Source organism: Haliaeetus leucocephalus, unplaced genomic scaffold (genome assembly GCF_000737465.1).
Source record: "Haliaeetus leucocephalus isolate CR32 unplaced genomic scaffold, Haliaeetus_leucocephalus-4.0 Scaffold889, whole genome shotgun sequence".
NCBI lineage: Eukaryota > Metazoa > Chordata > Aves > Accipitriformes > Accipitridae > Haliaeetus > Haliaeetus leucocephalus.
In genome coordinates, this window is record NW_010973325.1 from 733192 (window position 1) to 750710 (window position 17519).

General features: G+C 35.9%; 1 protein-coding gene across 3 annotated transcripts in view; it reads left to right on the plus strand.

The window, feature by feature from the left end:
• RTTN (rotatin) overlaps positions 1–6292 on the plus strand; it is a 90306-nt gene extending 84014 nt beyond the window's left edge. For all 3 annotated transcript variants that reach the window (XM_010583292.1, XM_010583289.1, XM_010583291.1), the window contains 5 exons: positions 1190–1389; positions 2216–2483; positions 3661–3764; positions 4127–4196; positions 5844–6292. In XM_010583292.1, the coding sequence (XP_010581594.1) occupies positions 1190–1389; positions 2216–2483; positions 3661–3764; positions 4127–4196; positions 5844–5926 (725 nt within the window). In that variant the 3' untranslated portion in view covers positions 5927–6292. The remainder of the gene's footprint in view (positions 1–1189; positions 1390–2215; positions 2484–3660; positions 3765–4126; positions 4197–5843) is intronic.
• The last annotated feature ends 11227 nt before the right edge of the window (positions 6293–17519 follow it).

Below are 17519 nucleotides of genomic sequence, written 5' to 3' on the forward strand. Positions count from 1 at the left end.
ATGATTTGCTAATGGCTTGAAGAGACATATAAGTATCTGTTGATTTCTCCCTGTTGAGATACCATAAAAGAGTTAGCATCATTAAAATATACTAACTGAACAGTCTCTGAGCTTTTTACCCTCTTTTTAAGTTAATGTCTTCAGACCTTAAATAAGCTTGCGATGCTTTTTTTTTCATATGGACATTTTTTTAATATGGACTGAAGTAAGGTCAAATATGTATTAGTCAGCCACAGGATATGAAATTAAAATGTAATGTCCTGAGATGTACTGGGAATGAAGCTGAAGTTCTGATGGTCTTTCTTGTTTCTTAACTGAGTGACTCTAGGCTGCATCTTTATTTTCCTTGCTAATAAGGGCAAGTGGTTTTAGATTAATCATGTTTTTTCTTTCTGTTCAGAATAGTTGGCTTATGAGGTGACCCAAACTTACCTACTCTGAACTGGTTAACCACTTTCCCTTAGCATCGTCAGACAAAGAAATGCATGTAGATGTTTGTAACAGTTGAAAACTGTCTCATTTTTATTTATTTTTGCCATGTAAGAAGTGAACCACTGTTGCAGATGGCAAATGCCACTAAATAAAAAGGTATATATGCATATTTGTGCACAGACATCATGGTAGTAACTTAGTAGTTCCCTGCCACTGTATTAATTTGAGCTTGTAGCTCTAGCATAGGATTTTGCATGCTACTGTGGTACAAGGTAATGACAGATGCAGAGAGCACTTTTATTTCTCAGAAAAATAGTTGAAGAAACTTACTAAAACTTTTCTGAGAGTATTTTAAGAAACTTACTAAACCTTTCAGATGTATAGAGACCTCTTTTTCTGAACCAGTTTCAGAGGGTAACCTCAGATTCTGATGGCAAATAATTGTATAATGCCTTAGATAGAATGTTCCATTTTTTAAGGAGACTGTGAGAGCAATGGTTTCTCTTTAATAGCAGAATCACCTCTTGTCTACTGTTCGATTGTTCTAGAACCTGCCTATTCCAGTACACTGCCACATTCAGGCACATTTCTATTTAAAACATGTCCTATTGACTGCACTGTGGTTCAAAGAAAAACAAAACCCAATCCTTTCAAAAGTCCATCTCAATCTTTGAACTGTTAGACTGCTCTTTCTATAGATTTTTTTTTTTAATATATATGTGCATTTCTTATATGGTAAACATTTCATTTCTTTAAGGTTGTGCTTCACTTTGTTGGGCCAGTGGTGGACAAACATCACTTCTGTCTGCACGAAGTGCAGCTGGCAATTCGTTAATGCATAACATCTTGAAATTAGCTTCCCAAGTGTCAAACGATAATGGCCCAATTCAGCAGGTGGTCTTTTGTCTTCTTTCTAACCTTGCACTGTCTCATGACTGTAAAGGCATTATTCAGAAGGTAAGTAAATATTATTCTTGATTTTAGCAATGTGATGGATGCATTTGCCTTTTTATTAAACCCTCATATTTCAATATGGAGTGTCCTGTGATCATATAGAGATGCTTCTGTAGGAATCAAAACCGTTGTGTCTTCTCAGTTAGTTGTGTTACTGTTCCCTAAGTGCAGCATGTAATTTGATCATATGCATAGTCTGGACAGAAACAGCATATGGAACTACACAATTTTTGCTAGAGCTTTTTATAACCTCTCAGTTTCAGTGGGGTGTAAAATTTTTAATACCCATATATATTGATAGCAATCACTAGTGGATCATGAAAGTGAGCATACAGTAGAACAAACTGCATGTGAGTAAAGAAGAAATTAATCATTGTATAAATCATTACGTATACTGTGTGAAACATTATCTTTATAAAACTAACAGTTTTAGAGAAGACATCCTACATGTCAGTAATTAGCTGTTAGGTAGAAATCCTGTTTTATTGTATGAATGTAAGTACTGTCTTTTCCCTTTTTAATTTATATATTGAATGATTCTTACTCTATTTAAATAAATATATTGTGTTGGGTCAACTTTTATGTATCTACAGTGCATAAATATTACAGAAGAAGATGTATTTTACTGTATTAACTTTTTAATCAAGATGTGGATTCTTTTTCATACATAATTCTTTCAAAAATCTTTTACTAATAATGGGTTCCCTGAAATATGTAAATGAAACATTAATACTAGTTTTTGGTCAAGTATGCAGATTGGAAAGTCAAACAGCAGTGAACAAACATGGAATACTTTAAATTCTAACATACTTTTTCCTCCTTCTGACAGAGTAACTTCCTGCAGAACTTTTTGTCTCTTTCATTACAAAAAGGAAGTCATAAAAATCCTGGTAATGTGTCTACTCTTTGGCTAAAGCTGCTACTGAACATATCTTTTGGAGAAGATGGACAGCAGATGATCATGAAGATAAATGGGTTTTTAGATCAGATCGTGGAAATGTGTAAATACAAACACAAGAGCAGCCAACATCTAGCACTTCTTATTCTACATAACATATGTTTTAGTGCAACTAATAAACCAAAGATATTAGCTAATGGTAAGAGAATATTGTCTTCCAGAATACCATATTCTCATTGCAATTTGGATTACTGACCAAGGACTCAATATTGTTATTTAGAAAAGCATTTTTATAAAAATTATTTTCATAGAAGTAATTTTAGAACATAAGTTTTGGCAGAAAAGCAATTAAAATAATAAACAGCAAAAGGAAAAGCAAAAAAAAATCAAGATTTATTGTGAGACTGATCATTTGAATGTAGTAACACATTATGAATGAAAGCATTTTTGTAATTTTCTCAAACAGCTAGTTTTTCAGGGGGGATTGAAGGATTCTTTGTGTCAGTTAGTTTGAAATAACTGAAGTTCCTATCTTTCAGTTGGACAAAATCTTATTAGCTCCTGCAAGTCATGGATGTTGAGACAAACTATTTTGTGTTCTGTCATGTGCAGAAAATGTTTATTATAAAATTATGATCATGGCAAATATATTTCATGTAATAACATGCACAGAACTTTTTTCTCGATTGTTTGGAAAAGGCATGTTTCTTTCCCCCATTTAATTGCAGAGAGAATGCTCCTGTCTTTGTTACAAGTTCTCAGCAGGTTTTCCACAGTGTCCATAGTTTTCATTTTTTCTTAAGGTGCTGGTTTGCTGCCTTAATTAAGCATACATTTTTCAGTTACATAATCTGTGAATTTTTATTATGAAGTGAACAAGCAAACTTCAAGAGTATGGCTTTAGAGCAAGGCTAGGAAATTAAGGCACCTACAGTGGAGTGGCAAATATTTCTCATTGGTTACAAATCATCTAGGTAATAAGTACTAAAGAAAATAGAAACTTAATTTCCATCCTGATGTGGCTCTAATTGTGGCTACTGGGAGTTATAAAACAGTTTCATGGCTTACTCGGTCCCTTTGCATAGCTGATAACTGTATATAACATGCATGCTTTGTTACTGATGGCTTAATTTTTTAGCGTTGCTTGTTTTTGTTTTGCTATGTTCTTTTTAACACTTCTTTCAATGTAGTCTGCTGATTTCATGATCATATTTATATTCAATTAACATGATAATAAAGTTTCTGTAATTCCTTTGCCATACCAATACTTGTCATAGAAATAAGTGTACTCCAAGCATCAAAATACTGAGACATGTAAATATATTTGTGTGCTTTTGATGATACTTTCTAGATGCGTTTTATTTTTTTCTCATTAGATAAAGCAATTGCAGTACTGTCTGCCTGTTTGGAAAGTGACAGCTGTGCTGTTCAGAGAATAGGAGCGGCTTCACTTTGGGCTTTGCTTCACAACTATCAAAAGGTCAGTATTTGAGAAATACTTGAAAAAATTGTAATGTTACTTTCATTATGCTGTAAGCAATACAGTAACCTATAAGTAAATAAAAATAAAGTTTACAGTAGCAGCTCCATTTTATTATTTTAATCGCATAGCTGCTCAGGCCAGGAGGTTAAACAACATGGTAAGGAAGCAGCTTGTCCTCTGTGATTTGTGACTGCTTATATAAATGCAATCTGTGTGATGATAGTCATATGCTAATTCTAAAATTCCTGCATCTCATGTTCTGCTGAATTACTGTCATTTTCCAAACTTTGCTGTTAAAGTGTGAAAATGCAGGGAAGAAAGTCAAGTCATTGTATTTTGTGTGTTCATGTGTGCTACAGGCAAAAGTGACTTTGAAGAATCCATTGATAAGGAGAAAAATTGATGAAGCTTATGCTTTAGTGAAGAAAAGTAAGTCTTACGTACAACTAATGCCAATTCTGTATTTTTTCCATCAAGTAGATCATTAATACATTTCAATCAATGTATTGTAAGTTTTTGAAAGGATACTTTTGTCTCTAAAATCATGAGTAGTAATATGGTTTATGGTTAAGCATCTTACAAATACAGATACATAAAAATGTCTCTTGGTTAACAAATTATAAATAAGCCCTCAGGTAATTGCTAAGGTTAGTTTGTAAGAATAGGTTTGATCATGCTTGCAGCAAGGTGCTTTCTTTGCACAGAACACTTCTGTGTTAATTCTTAAAGTTAGTGATAAGAAAAGTTGTTCATTTAGCATTGTCTCTGCTTAACAGTGCTCAACTTCACTGTGTTCAACCACATAGAGAAGGGATCAGAACAGATCACTGTGCCAGTCTTGAAATACTGTGCCATGGGTTAGCTGATTTTCTGAATGCTTGAGTTTTTTGCTCAAGTAACTGAACATAACTATTGTTTGATTAGCTTTTGTATGATGGGTTGCTATCTTCAGCTCAAGAGCATTCATTTTGAAAGGTGTTCAAACACTGGTCTGTAGCTGCAGTATCAGTACCTAATAATGGGTTTACTGGTTGTTAGTCACATCAAGACTCTGATCTTGCAAAAACATGCAAATGTCTCATTTTAAGCCGATGAGTTTTCCTACTGATTTTAATTGCTTTATAGATATACTCAAATAGGTTTATCAGCTGGGAGGGCTTATAATACTGGGTTCCCATAGTATTTTGCACAACAGAATTGCCACAAAATTTCTGCCTACATTGAACATTGTCAGTATCCTAGTAAGGAGGAGATGTATTTTTGCTAGAATATCTCATGATAGTTCTTCCTGTACTGTCACCCAAATCCATTGATTTTGTCAATGTACTGTTGTTTCAAACACATTGTTTACTAAGTCAATCATTAAGCATAATGCAACATTTCATATACTGTGCTCATAAATAGATAAGTTTGTATTGTTCTTTATAGCATAACTACCACTGATCAGAGACACTTCAAAATGCTATGTTGAATCAACAAGGTAGAAATACGTAGCTTTTACAGACTAGCACCTCGTAACATTAATCCCCATTTATTTATGTACTGCTTCAGAACATAAAGTCCTAGACTGAAATATTGATTTTTAATTCAATAAACATTTAAATATCAAAATACTGAGTATGAAAGATTTTACGCAACTGTAATTGTTACAGTTTACAGTCACGTGAAGTTGTCATCTGTATTTTGCTGCATTAAGGTTCTCATCTAGCCTAACCTAGTAAAGCTTTGACCACTTTACAGTGATAATTGGTCTACAATTGTAGATTGTTCTTCTGAGTGCAAGTGGGGGAATTTTTCAACATGGCTATTGTTATTTTACATTTCCTACTTTGTCCTACCCAAGGAGAAGTTTGGGAAGAACAAGGTATGACCTCATTGTAACATAGCATAGTCGAAAGGCAGTTTTCACTTTTTTTTGTCACAACTAATTGGGGGCTTGGAAAGCTGCTCATAATATAGAGGTTAAGATCATAAAATAGCGTGAATTCTAGCAAGGCATTTGATACAATCTTTGAAAAAGTAATTTTGTATTAAGAATCAACTAGAAATCCAAACCTTGTTTTTTCTTCCTTTTAGCTACTCCACAGCCAGACGAAAATGAGCTACATGCCTACTATTTAAAATGCTTAGAGAATATAGTGCAGCTTCTTGATTTTTAATGGTCATCAGATGACTTCTCACGTTGAAATTGGACAGCTTATTCAATGGGAGCCTGAAATTTAAAGAAAACACTGCTAATTCACAGATCTGTGGCAGCAGCGTATATGCTATTGAAGAAATTTTTGAAGTCTTTGAGGAAGAAGTTCATCACTTTGAACCAAAGAAATTGCACTAAATGTGGTTCAAACTATTTGTACTGTAATCCCAATGGGAAATCATAATGATATTACTATGTAAGGTATGTAAACAGAAGAAGGAATGTACAGAGGAAAAGGATGTGAAAAATCAGTAATTTTCTTAAATTATGCATTGAAATTTTTACTGTAAAGTATTAGAATTGCTGTTTTGGATTGGTCTTAATAAAGGGTTTTATAATTGGGATCAGTATTTGTTGTCAGTGGATTGTAATTTGTAATGTTGCAGTGCAGATGTGCACAGTGCATAGTTAGATTCAAGAACTGAAAAAGTTAGTAGTCATGGTGTTGTCCTAAAAGCGGATTCATTACCTGGTGTGCAATAGACCAATCTCACACACTCAGGAGAGATATTGCTTTATTCTGCACAGGGTGCTCAGTGGACTTCCCACAAATCAAGCACACCAGATTCATCAGGTGTGTCCCTTTTATACAGCAATTGCATCTAATTTATTAAACTACTCCTACCTAATACATATTCAGACTGTCTAATGCATATGCGTAGTATTACGTAACCATGACACATCAGATGCCTTCTCCGCATGCGCGGAGAAAAATGGTGGTCTTCGGTGGTCATTTGAGGAGGTATCCCCTCCTCACTTTGACCACTAAGTCGGTCTGTATCGGGTCAGTCGTTCATTTTCCTGCCAAGAGGTTTGCACCATCAGTCGGGAAGAATAGAAAGGATCAGAATTGGTGCTCCAGGTGAGGCACCATTAAACAGGAAGAATAGAAAAGATCAGAATGATCTTGGCTAACTAACTTAATTTAAAACAGGACTTTCTAATCTGCTACAGGATTTTCTGTATCTGACATGAATGGTGTGTTATACCTATTAGGTATAGAACAGCAAGGTGTGTGTTTTAGATTTGAAGGAGTTTTCAGTTCAAACTGCTGCATTTTTTTAAGATGCTAACAATTGAAAAAGAGCTCTCAGTTGCGATATTACAGGTGACAGTTATGTTAACATAGAAGTTTATTCAGGATATGGGGTATGTGCATCAGTTTTCGTTAGTTACGTTACAACATTGTAGAAAATGTGAGATGCAATCTGTTGTTTGCCAGTTTATAAACACTTCAGATCTTTTCCTTGAGGAAAAATCCAGTCTGTTATCCAGGCTTGTGTTTTCTTTGAACTGCTACTATGTACCTATTGTCATAAGTTTTTCAGTATTCTGTGCTAAATGAGTTTGAGAGAAAAATACATTGAAGCCTGAGCACATGACAGTTCTGCTGAATGTGCTGCTGAAATACCTGGCAGGGTGTTTACATTTCCCTCAACACAGAAGGTTTTTGTTTTATGTCAGGGACAGATAAAAGTGAGCAAACAGAAAGCAAAACTTGGGTAACATCTCTAGAAGAGTTGTAGCAAGGGCATGTCTACCTGTAATTAGTCTTTTCTTCCTAACCAAGTGATGAAAGTATTTTCCACTAACAGAGGGGATTTTTTGGTTTGTTTTGTGATGCTTATAGGTAATGTGTGACGTGATATTATTCAGCTGACGTAAGTGTGATGCTTATAGTGGCTGGACTAAATCATTACTAGAAATGTAATTTATCCGCTAACCTCCTGCTCCTCCACCAAACAAAAAGCAATAATAGACTGCCAGAGCCTGGCTCTTTTCCAGTTCGTACATTGCATAATTATTGTAACTTGCAAAATGGTTGTTAAATGCGGTCCCTGCTCATCCCATAGTATTGCAGAACTGAAAGCTGCAGGGCCGGAGAACACTCGCCTGTCTGGGTTTGGTGGGGGGGTCTCTTCCCCTCAGGCTAGTGAGTGCCAATTCTCTTCAGAGACTTGTTTAAGCACACTCAACCCCAATGATTTCTCTCATAAATCAGGTTGTAAGTCAAAATGCAGATTGTTTGCCAGTTTGCTTTCTTTTTCAGAGGCACAAAAAATGAGAGCACCCCATGCCCAATTAATTCCAATGGAAGTAACCACTCGGCAAGGATGGCGAGAGCTCTTTCAAAGTGTAGAAATACACATGGATCTAGTGAGGTGAAATAGGGCTGCATAGTTGAATGACTTCATTAAAATGCAAGTACAATATAATAAAAACATAGAAGAACTGGATGCTTGTTTTCTATTAAACATTTCTATTTTACTGAGCTGTACAAATTCTTGAAGAAATTATTCATATTGAAAAATCCACATACATTGCTAATAAATTTGTTGTTACAGTAAGCCTTAGTGCGAGTGCTGTGTTTATCCCCAAATAAGCATATATCTAACTGCTGTTTTCTCAGTATTTTGTAACACTTTACGATTGTGGGAAGCAACTGTAGCCATGGCATAAGTAAATATTTCTGTTTGGTGTTGCTCCTCAGGAAAATCAAAACAATTTTTAGCCTCTAAGGGCACGTACATTGAATGTCTATATTTGCTTTGTGTACAAAGTCTTCACAGAATACTTAAAACTTTTCTCCTTCAGGATTAAGGAAAGAGGAATTTATTTGTTTGTTTTTTCATTTATTTGTTTAAAGGGCAGCACTCTTCATTGCCTTTTCCCTCAAAAATCAGGGATGTACAGTGGCTGCATCCTGTCTCCCTGCATGCTAATAAAGAGGTGGGTTATAAAACATAAATGACCTTACAATTTCTGTTCACTGGCACTTATACTAGCACAAATAGCCTCACGATAACCGTTAGTCTTAATAGATTTCATGAAAGATAATTAAAATATTGAGACCTCATTCACAGTTAAACCTAATTTCAGAAGTTTGGAGATGCATCTATTTTCAAGGATGTGATATTTATCATGTTTGGGTTTTCAAAGAAAATTAAATCTTAAAATACCTTCAAATTTTAAGAGCTGTAAAATAATTTATCCTACAGAGGAAAGTGCAATTAAAAGTAGAGATGGATTCCCTGAATAGACTACAGAATTTAAAAGGTAATATTTAGCATGCATCTAGATTCTCTAATAAAAGGCATGGCCATGCAAGCTAGGAGTCTCTTGAAAAATCCTTATCCAGGAGAACACAATTGCCATTTGCATTAACTGCAGATATATTCTGCTCTTACTTCGTTGCTTTATCTTTTATGATAAGTTTGTAATCAAGAAAGACGTTATTTTAAATTCAAAAGAGGTATGTCTATAAAATCCACTACAAATGAGGCTTTCCGATTTTTCAAGACTGATGTATCATCTATTGCTTGTTCAAAACTTTCAAAGAAATAATTTTTGCTTGTGGTAAAAAGTTGTGGATTAAACTTAAATCATTTAGTTTTGATTATGTGTGCATTCATGCAAATAGAGACATTAAGTCATGACTTGCTGATGAAGTTTTCAAATCTTTGAGTAACAGATTTTCAAGCCTACTTGAAAATTCTCAGAAAAAGATTTCTAATGAGAAAGGCACTATTTTTTTACTTTTCCAGCAATTTGGAGTTATAGATTCTCCTCACTCAGTAATACCAACTACACAGACCCTGGTGGATTTTTGAATTGGTTCCTCCCCATATCAAATTTGGAAATTACAGCAATTACAGGCTTCTGGCTTCAGTAGAATGATGGACCAGTGCTGGCCAGCCTGGGGAGAGGAATTTTCTGTACTGAGACTTTGTCCTAGCTTTATATAAGGATTTCCCTTCACATTAAATTAGAAGCTACTGTGACAGCTTCTCAAATCTGATTGTCCTTCAGAGAGGTGTTTTAGTGTCTTCTGGGGTGGGGGGAAGATTAGCAGACACCTGAAGATTGCTGTCCTCTAGGGAGTCTAGGGACATACTACAGTCCACTTGAGGTTTCTTCTGGTCATAAAAAATGTGATCCCTTCAAATCTTTTCCCCAGATGGCCTCCTAGAGTAATCACCTACAGCTCCACCACTGTGATAGCAGTCATACTACCATTACTTTAGAAGAGAGTGAGTTGTGCTAAATACAATTTCACAACACCTCAGTCCCTTCCAGCTCATCTTTTGGCTCCCAAGCCACACTGTAGGAAGATGTGCGTTCTTCATTTATTACCTCCTCCTCCTTTTTTCGTGATTACCTGACCTCATTCAGCAATCCTGTGTGGCCTCTGGGCATTCCCAAGAGCTGGTTAGTCTAACCCAGAAGGGTTTGGCCCCATGGATGCCGTCTGGCCTCAGTGCCAGCTGCTCTTGAGCAACTCTTAATTTTATAACTGGTGTTTTAGGTGCTGAAGAATAACAGTGAGGGTTTTACAGTTCAGTTTGGTATTCAGCTGCATGTTCCCCCTGCCAATCCTATCTCAGCAACCACAACCTTTTCAAGAAAAAAAAGGGTACAGTGTGAAAGCTGGTCCCAGTTTCACTGGAAGAGGAGATTCTCGCAGCACCTGCTTTCCTTCATCCAGAATGGAGAGTGTCAGTCTGTATTGAATTTACAGCAAACAAACATGCTCAGGTTCACAAATGTTCTCGTTCTTCATAAACACACGGACCAATTCTGAACGATCAATTCCGATGTTATGTCATCATTCCAGCTTCTTAATTGCTTGCCGCCAGGATGATGGAAGTTTTACATTTTTAGATCTTGGTCCTTAGTGTTTAGAATATGTGTGCAAGACTTTGCTGAGCAGAAATGTAATTTTAACAGAAATCACTACTGTGTATGATTTTTGCATATGATTCTATAGTTTTTTTCAAAATGAAAATGTTGGGAGGCAGTTGGAGTTAGATGGGTTTTTAATAAATGCATGATAGAGCTGTTTGGAAACAAGTTCATTTTTTTGTTCCACAAAATTTTTACATTTCCACTTCAGCTGAAAATACAAATAATCTACTCTATAAAGAAATCTCAGGAAACTCATAAATAGATTTTGATTAATATTACATTTTTATGGTTTTTATTTTTTATATATTTTTAAGATGCTTATAGTTTTTTCAGAGAATTCTAATAGATTTTCAGTAACTTCAATGCTAGTGTTTTTCTGCTTTTATTTTCTTTTCCTTTGTTGTGGATTACTGATACACCATTATCTACCTTTTAGATCTAATAATGCGTTATTTAGAGACTAAAAATATAAATTCTTCTGGCCAGTGATTCTATTAAATACACGAATCTTGAATTTGATTTGGCATTTCTAATTCTCAATATGAATAATTATGCTATTTAAATTATCAGCCATTGTTATCAAACTAGTCTGAAATAGAATGTTGATTTTTTAAAATTAAACCAGAACCAAACACATTTCAATATTCCTCGTTGTTTTATTGACAAGTACATGCATTATTACAATTTTTTATTGTTCTTTTATTTTTTCTAAACAGCTTCTGTTGTTTCTTCTGCTTTCGCCAATGTAAGACCAACATTCATGTGATTTTATTGAGATCTCAGAGGTTAACAGTAATTTCTGCTGCCCAATGCAACCGATGATTTTCAAGCTAGCAGGTATCTGTTGGTCTGTGGTTTTACAAAGCACGGTTGGTGCATACAAGCCCCTTTTGGTATTTCTAACCTGTCAGAGAGATGCCCTGCAACCTAGAGAACATGCTTTTCTCTGCAAAAAGCTGAAAATGTTGCTAACGTTGCTTCCTTCCCGTGCAAATCCAGTGCAAGAAATTATCAAAATAAATAGTTGTGACAGTTATTTATCACACAGGAAAATATTTTATTAATGCTAAATTATGCATATAAACAATGGCACAATGTTCTAAGCACTTTACCCAAACATACCACCACATGCAATGCTTTAAACCTGCAAGCAAGATTTCTTTGTTTGTATTGGAATACTTGTTTAATAAGCATTTTGTAGCAAACAAAACATTTCCAAATGTGGATTCTCATGTAGCTGATTAGAAATAGCCTTCTATTATCTCACGTGTAGTATTTTGTTTGCTTGGATGTTGTGAGACTTTATGGAATATGGTGGGGAAAAAAACCCCAAACAAACCACTTTCAGAATTGAAATAAGCAATATCCTCAAAACTCAATAGCTATTTCACAGTAAAGTTATGCTGGGAGAGAACCACCCCAAGTCTTGCACGGCTGAGATCACCAGCCATGAGGACGTAGAGTTGAACCTAACTTCAAAGTGACAGGAGAGACCGCGTTCACCCACATCACTTAAAAGGACACACTGGTCAAAGACTCCTGATTCACTTTACTTAGAACAGGAAAGCTCTGGTTGAATGCAGTTTCTAACTTTATTGATAAGAAAGAAAAACTGCAACCAAGTTCCAATTTGTTTGTCGCTTCTCTCTGAAAATGAGGGGAAAGCTGGTTTAGGTGTGCCTTAAATGTTCTTGGTCCATTGCTGACAAGGATAGATAGAAGCTGATTTTTTTTCTCTTTGATTTGTGAACAATTTTAGTGCAATACAGGTTCAGCTGACAGAATTTTTGGAAAAGAAGGAGGGTCAAGAAAATCTGCTGTACTTTCTTTCAAAATTAATGCTGGCCAAGCTGTGTCTACCTTAAAAAGAATCACTCTGTAAGGAGATTTCTGACTGTTAGTATCAAAGCTGATACTCTGTCTTGAGAAGCCTGAGGTTAGCAACCCCAAATCATGCATATTATATGACTGCTTTCCGTAAAATAACTTCTAGCTAAATTTTACTGTTTAAAAACGGAAATTTAGCATTGTCTTTGACCTAGAGCAGCAGAAAAGAAGTAAGGACAAAAAAAAGTAATTTCTAAAACTGAAAAGACTCATAGGAAACTAGGGGCAGGGGGATATTTTTTTATGTGTGTGTAAAATAAATTTCTCATCAACCAGGCAGGATTGATTAAGTCGCAGCAGGTTCTTATGGCCAATAAAGAGCAGATCTGGACCCAGAAACAACGCTTATCCATATGTACTTTCTGTAAGAGCTTTTGCTTCTTACTGGCAGGTAAAACTTATGTTTTATTTTCCTTCTTTTTGCAAAACAACATGAAATGTGGAGTAGCATGACACAAGAAACACTGCTAGTGAGTTGAATGTTTGAAGCATTTGAAGCCATCAGAATACAGGCTGGCAATTCCCAGTGCTTCATGTAAATAATACAAGATTTTGTTCACTAGAATCAGTAACATACGGGACTTACAATTTTTTAGTGGTGTTGCCTATCTTTCTTTAAAAAGGCAGTTTTAGAAATGCTTCCTAACTGAGAATATTCTCAGAAGACTGACCTGGAGTTGAAATACATATGAGGTTATCAGCAGCAAGTAATGTCTTTTAAAACCAAATACTTTCTCTGTCCTTCAATAACCCTAAGTAGCAGTGCAGAGCTTCATGGAGACAGAGCAGAACCGGAGCGAGAGGGGATGTCCTCACTGCCTGTAGCCCGGTATCTTACACATTCTGGGAGTTAAAGGCTCACCTGTGTCCTTGTTTTAGATCCAGGAGTAATAAATGTGTGTTATTAAAAACTTGCTAGCCAGTTTAGATGAGGTCTGTTAACTGAGTTTAACAAGAAGATAATGTCTCCTCGGTTTAATTTCCTGTGTTAGGTCTGCATCACAGGCTGCTACTGACTTCAGAAACCAGTTAGTGTGGCTTAGTGCCAATCACTAAACCAAACCCTGAACAATTCTGAGGGGGGGAGGAAAAAAACAACAAAAAAAACCCGCTCGAAAAGCTCTTTTGAGAGAATACAATTGTCAACATCTAGGTGAGTTGACAAATATGCTGCACTCTCAGCTGAGGCGATGGCAAGAAACGTCTTGGCATCAGAATAGCAGTATTCATCACATAACCCCAAATTTAGAGTATTGTAGAAAAGCTCAAAGTGCTTCCACTTCAAAAGAGGATTTCACCAAATCAGGAAGGGGGAAATAGTCTTTTCTCTCAGTTTTCATTCTAGGACTCTCTGTAATTGAGGATTTGCAGAGGGCCCTTTTCCCATCGCCGTGGCAGCTGGAGCGTGGCTTACTCCTCAGCTGGAGTTTTTCTTGCCCATCAGGAGACTTTTCCAGAAAGGCATCTTCTAGAGCTGAATAACAGCACCTGGATAAAAACTTTGAGTTGCTTCCAATTAAAGCTACTTTATCTGAATTTCACAGTCTTTCTGAAGCTGGAATTTGGTGAATCCTGAGACTACGTACAAGCTTTAGTGCCTTTATGATTAGATTCTTTGCAATTTGAAAATTTTCCATAAATGGCAAATAACCCTGAAGTTTTGAGGGCTGACACGAGCTTCTCCTGCAGGTAGAAGCAGTGTCACTGAAATTCACAGTTTTTCTGAAACTTCTGGTGTGATTTTTAATCTGTTTGCATAAACTAAAACATCAGCTGCTTATTAATCCACAGCTCAGGAAACTGTTCCTTAAACCCTTTGGTGTGGTTGCTTTGTGCCTGCAAGATGTACAGTTTCCAGCATTAAAAATAAGTTTAAAAAAGGAATATTAAATTCAACTGCATGCTGGTTTCTGACCTAATAAAAATGCTACACTTGAGTAAAAAATCTTGCATTGTCAGGAATGACTGCAATAATTAAAGGTTTGCAAAGCATCCCTACAAAAAAAAATGTGTATTAATACACGAGAAGGAATGGAGCCATTCGGCAGGAGGTTCCCAGAAGCCGGAGTAGCCAGCGAGGAGGGCTCTGAGGTTTCGGGGTGCTGCAAAGTCTGCAGCCACCTCTGTGGCTCAGGGCTCACCCTCCTTCCCCGTCTGCATCCTGTGCTGGGCGCGGGGGCAAAGTCAGCAAACAGCGACCAAAATAACAAGACTTACTGGTGATTAGTGTAAAATTAATGAGGGTTTCTGAAAATCTTTCCTTACTACGTTTTGCATTTAACATTTATAGGAGAAAAACCCGCTCTGCTCACTTCGGGTGTTTGTTGACAGTAATTTGCCATTGCATGGTTTCCATTTATTGCATTTATCATAGATCAACAGGGCATCTCCCTACCCCAATTTGAATAAAGCAACTATTTTTATGCAGTTTTAAATGGCAATATGACTGAGGCTGGAGTCACAAAAATGCCTTTGAATATTGTTTTTAAAGCTGAATACTTAGTGACAGGAAGTTTGCATCCTGTAAGAATAAAAATGAGAAGAAATTGTAGCACAGCAATGGATTGTAAGGATTTGTATTCTTCCTTCAGCATTATTCAGAGTCTCTATGTGGTGAAACATGCAGTTTAGCATTGCGGGTTTTATCCAGTATGCTTTTAAAAACATTTTATGACAGAACAATGAATGTGGAAAAAAAATTGTTATGGACGTAACAACTGATTTTAAGAAGCCAAAGACCATAAAAATCAATAGAAAAATCTAACTTTATGTGACGTTGGACTAGGTCCCAGCAGGGGAAACATTATTGTATGGACAAATTCACTAGGGAATATAGCAGGAATTGAGGTCAAAATGTAATCACACAGAATGTAGCTCTTCAGGGTGGATTATTTTATTCTCCCTCTGAACTGAAACATCTCTTAATGGTAATAAATCTCCTTATCCTGTGCTGGGAGTGTATTTGCAATAACATATCAGAAGAAAGATCCTTAACGGCCTATGCACTTTTTCATATGACTCTCTAAAATATACTGTGCTTTCTCCCCAACATGCTGGCATAATTTTCTTTTCCGTTAGAGATAAAATGGCCAACTGGAAACAGTGGTAGGTGGCAAGTGCTAAACCAAGGGTTTGAAATCTAACTAAAACTGAACAGGAAAAAAAAAAAAAAAAGAAGGAAGGAGTGAGAGAATGAGACAAAAAGAAATAGCATAACAGATAAAATAGCTTGATATTGCTGATATTATGGTAAATAAGTTCAAAAGACCACAGCCATAAACACCTGTGAAACCAGCAGCTATCTGTGCCATCATATTTTGTTTGAATTTCATTTGATTGATTTTCATTTTCCTTTTTTTTTCTTTGTACTTAGCAATGACCTATTTAAGGTGGTTTCTATTGCTGTAGTTCTAGAAACTTTTGTTGAACCTTACTCTATGAATTGTAATCGAAGCACTTAACAATCAGTTGACGGATTTTGTGCTAACCACTTTAATGTTGGATCTTTTTATACCAACATAATTACAGTACTTTAAGGTGGGATTTTTTTATATCAGTGTAACAATATTATTAGTGACTCTCTTACAAAGGCATTACATAAAGTTGACTTCCATGTGCATATTCACCTTCTTATAGGTGAGTGAAACAGTGTGTGATGAATAAACAGAATTTTGTGTAGGTACAAATGCACCTGCCCAAGGACGATGGCATTACTCTAACCATGGCAGTGTAGAGGTACAAGTTGCATGCACAGCAAAGCCCTTGATCTTTTCCATGGAAAATAAAGAGAATATATGATGATCTACTTTGCCAGTTCTGTACTTCTTCTGCTTAAAATATCCTCATTCTGCCATTCTCCTATGCTCTGATAGTAGTTCTTTTTTATTTTAGTTAGAATTCTTCCATCTTTTCTTTTGATTTCTCAGGGACTAGCAGAGTCTATTTCAGAATTACAGATAATCTGATGCTGACCAGCAGAGAGTGAAATGGTGCACCAGCCCACCACCAGCTTCTGTCCTGGACAAACGGCGAGCAGCTCACCCATCTGTGGAGCCAGGCTGGCTGCCTCACCGGGCAGTGAGTAGATTTTTGTGTTTCTGTTCTCTCTTGCAGTCAGTGCATGTTATTGTTACGTTCAAAAGGAGTTAATGTCTTTGTACAGAAATCCCCCCCCAGAAGAAGTAAAATCTATGTTTTGGTGAAGTCGCTGGCAATGCCTTGCTTGGTAGGTAACAATGCTAGTGATAAGTTTTATTTTGTTTTGTTTAATTTAAGTTCTCAGGGTTTTCATTGGATATATCAGTACACCAAACATGACAGTCTTTTTCAAATGCAGCAGGAGGTCATATGTGTCAGAAATTTCTGATAGCAGAAGTAATTAACACTGTCAAAATCTTTTCAGAAAAGCAAACCGACAACTGATGCTACCTGTCCTATACAAAAAATAGCTAATATCAGGATGACAGGAAATCTGCATCTTTGTTCTCAGAAGAATTTATTCACCATTTGATGAATTAAGTCAGCTGCCACATTCTGTATATTATTTTATATATATATATATATGTTTTTTTAAGCAATAGAATTTCTACTTAAATGGAAAGGGGACATATATGTATTCATCTCAGGCTTAGTAGAAAATACAGTTGATTCAGTTGTGAAAAAAGAAAAGCCCACTGAGACTGAAACATAATACCCAGGAAATATGATTTACTATCATCTACAACAGAAACAACAAAAAACAGCACACAAAGCTCTCAATGCCAGGAATCCAGGCGCAAAACACAGCTATAACAATACAATGTATATTTCATTTTATGCTTTGAAAAATAATCAAACAAAAAATACTAATGCTATATATCCAGATTTCCTGTTGCAAAATAAATGTAGTTTGCAATGGATACAAACGCTACTGCAAGGAAGTTGATAAATGCAATTTTGACCTTGGAGCTCTTGATCCAGGCTATTAGCTTGAATAACCCAAA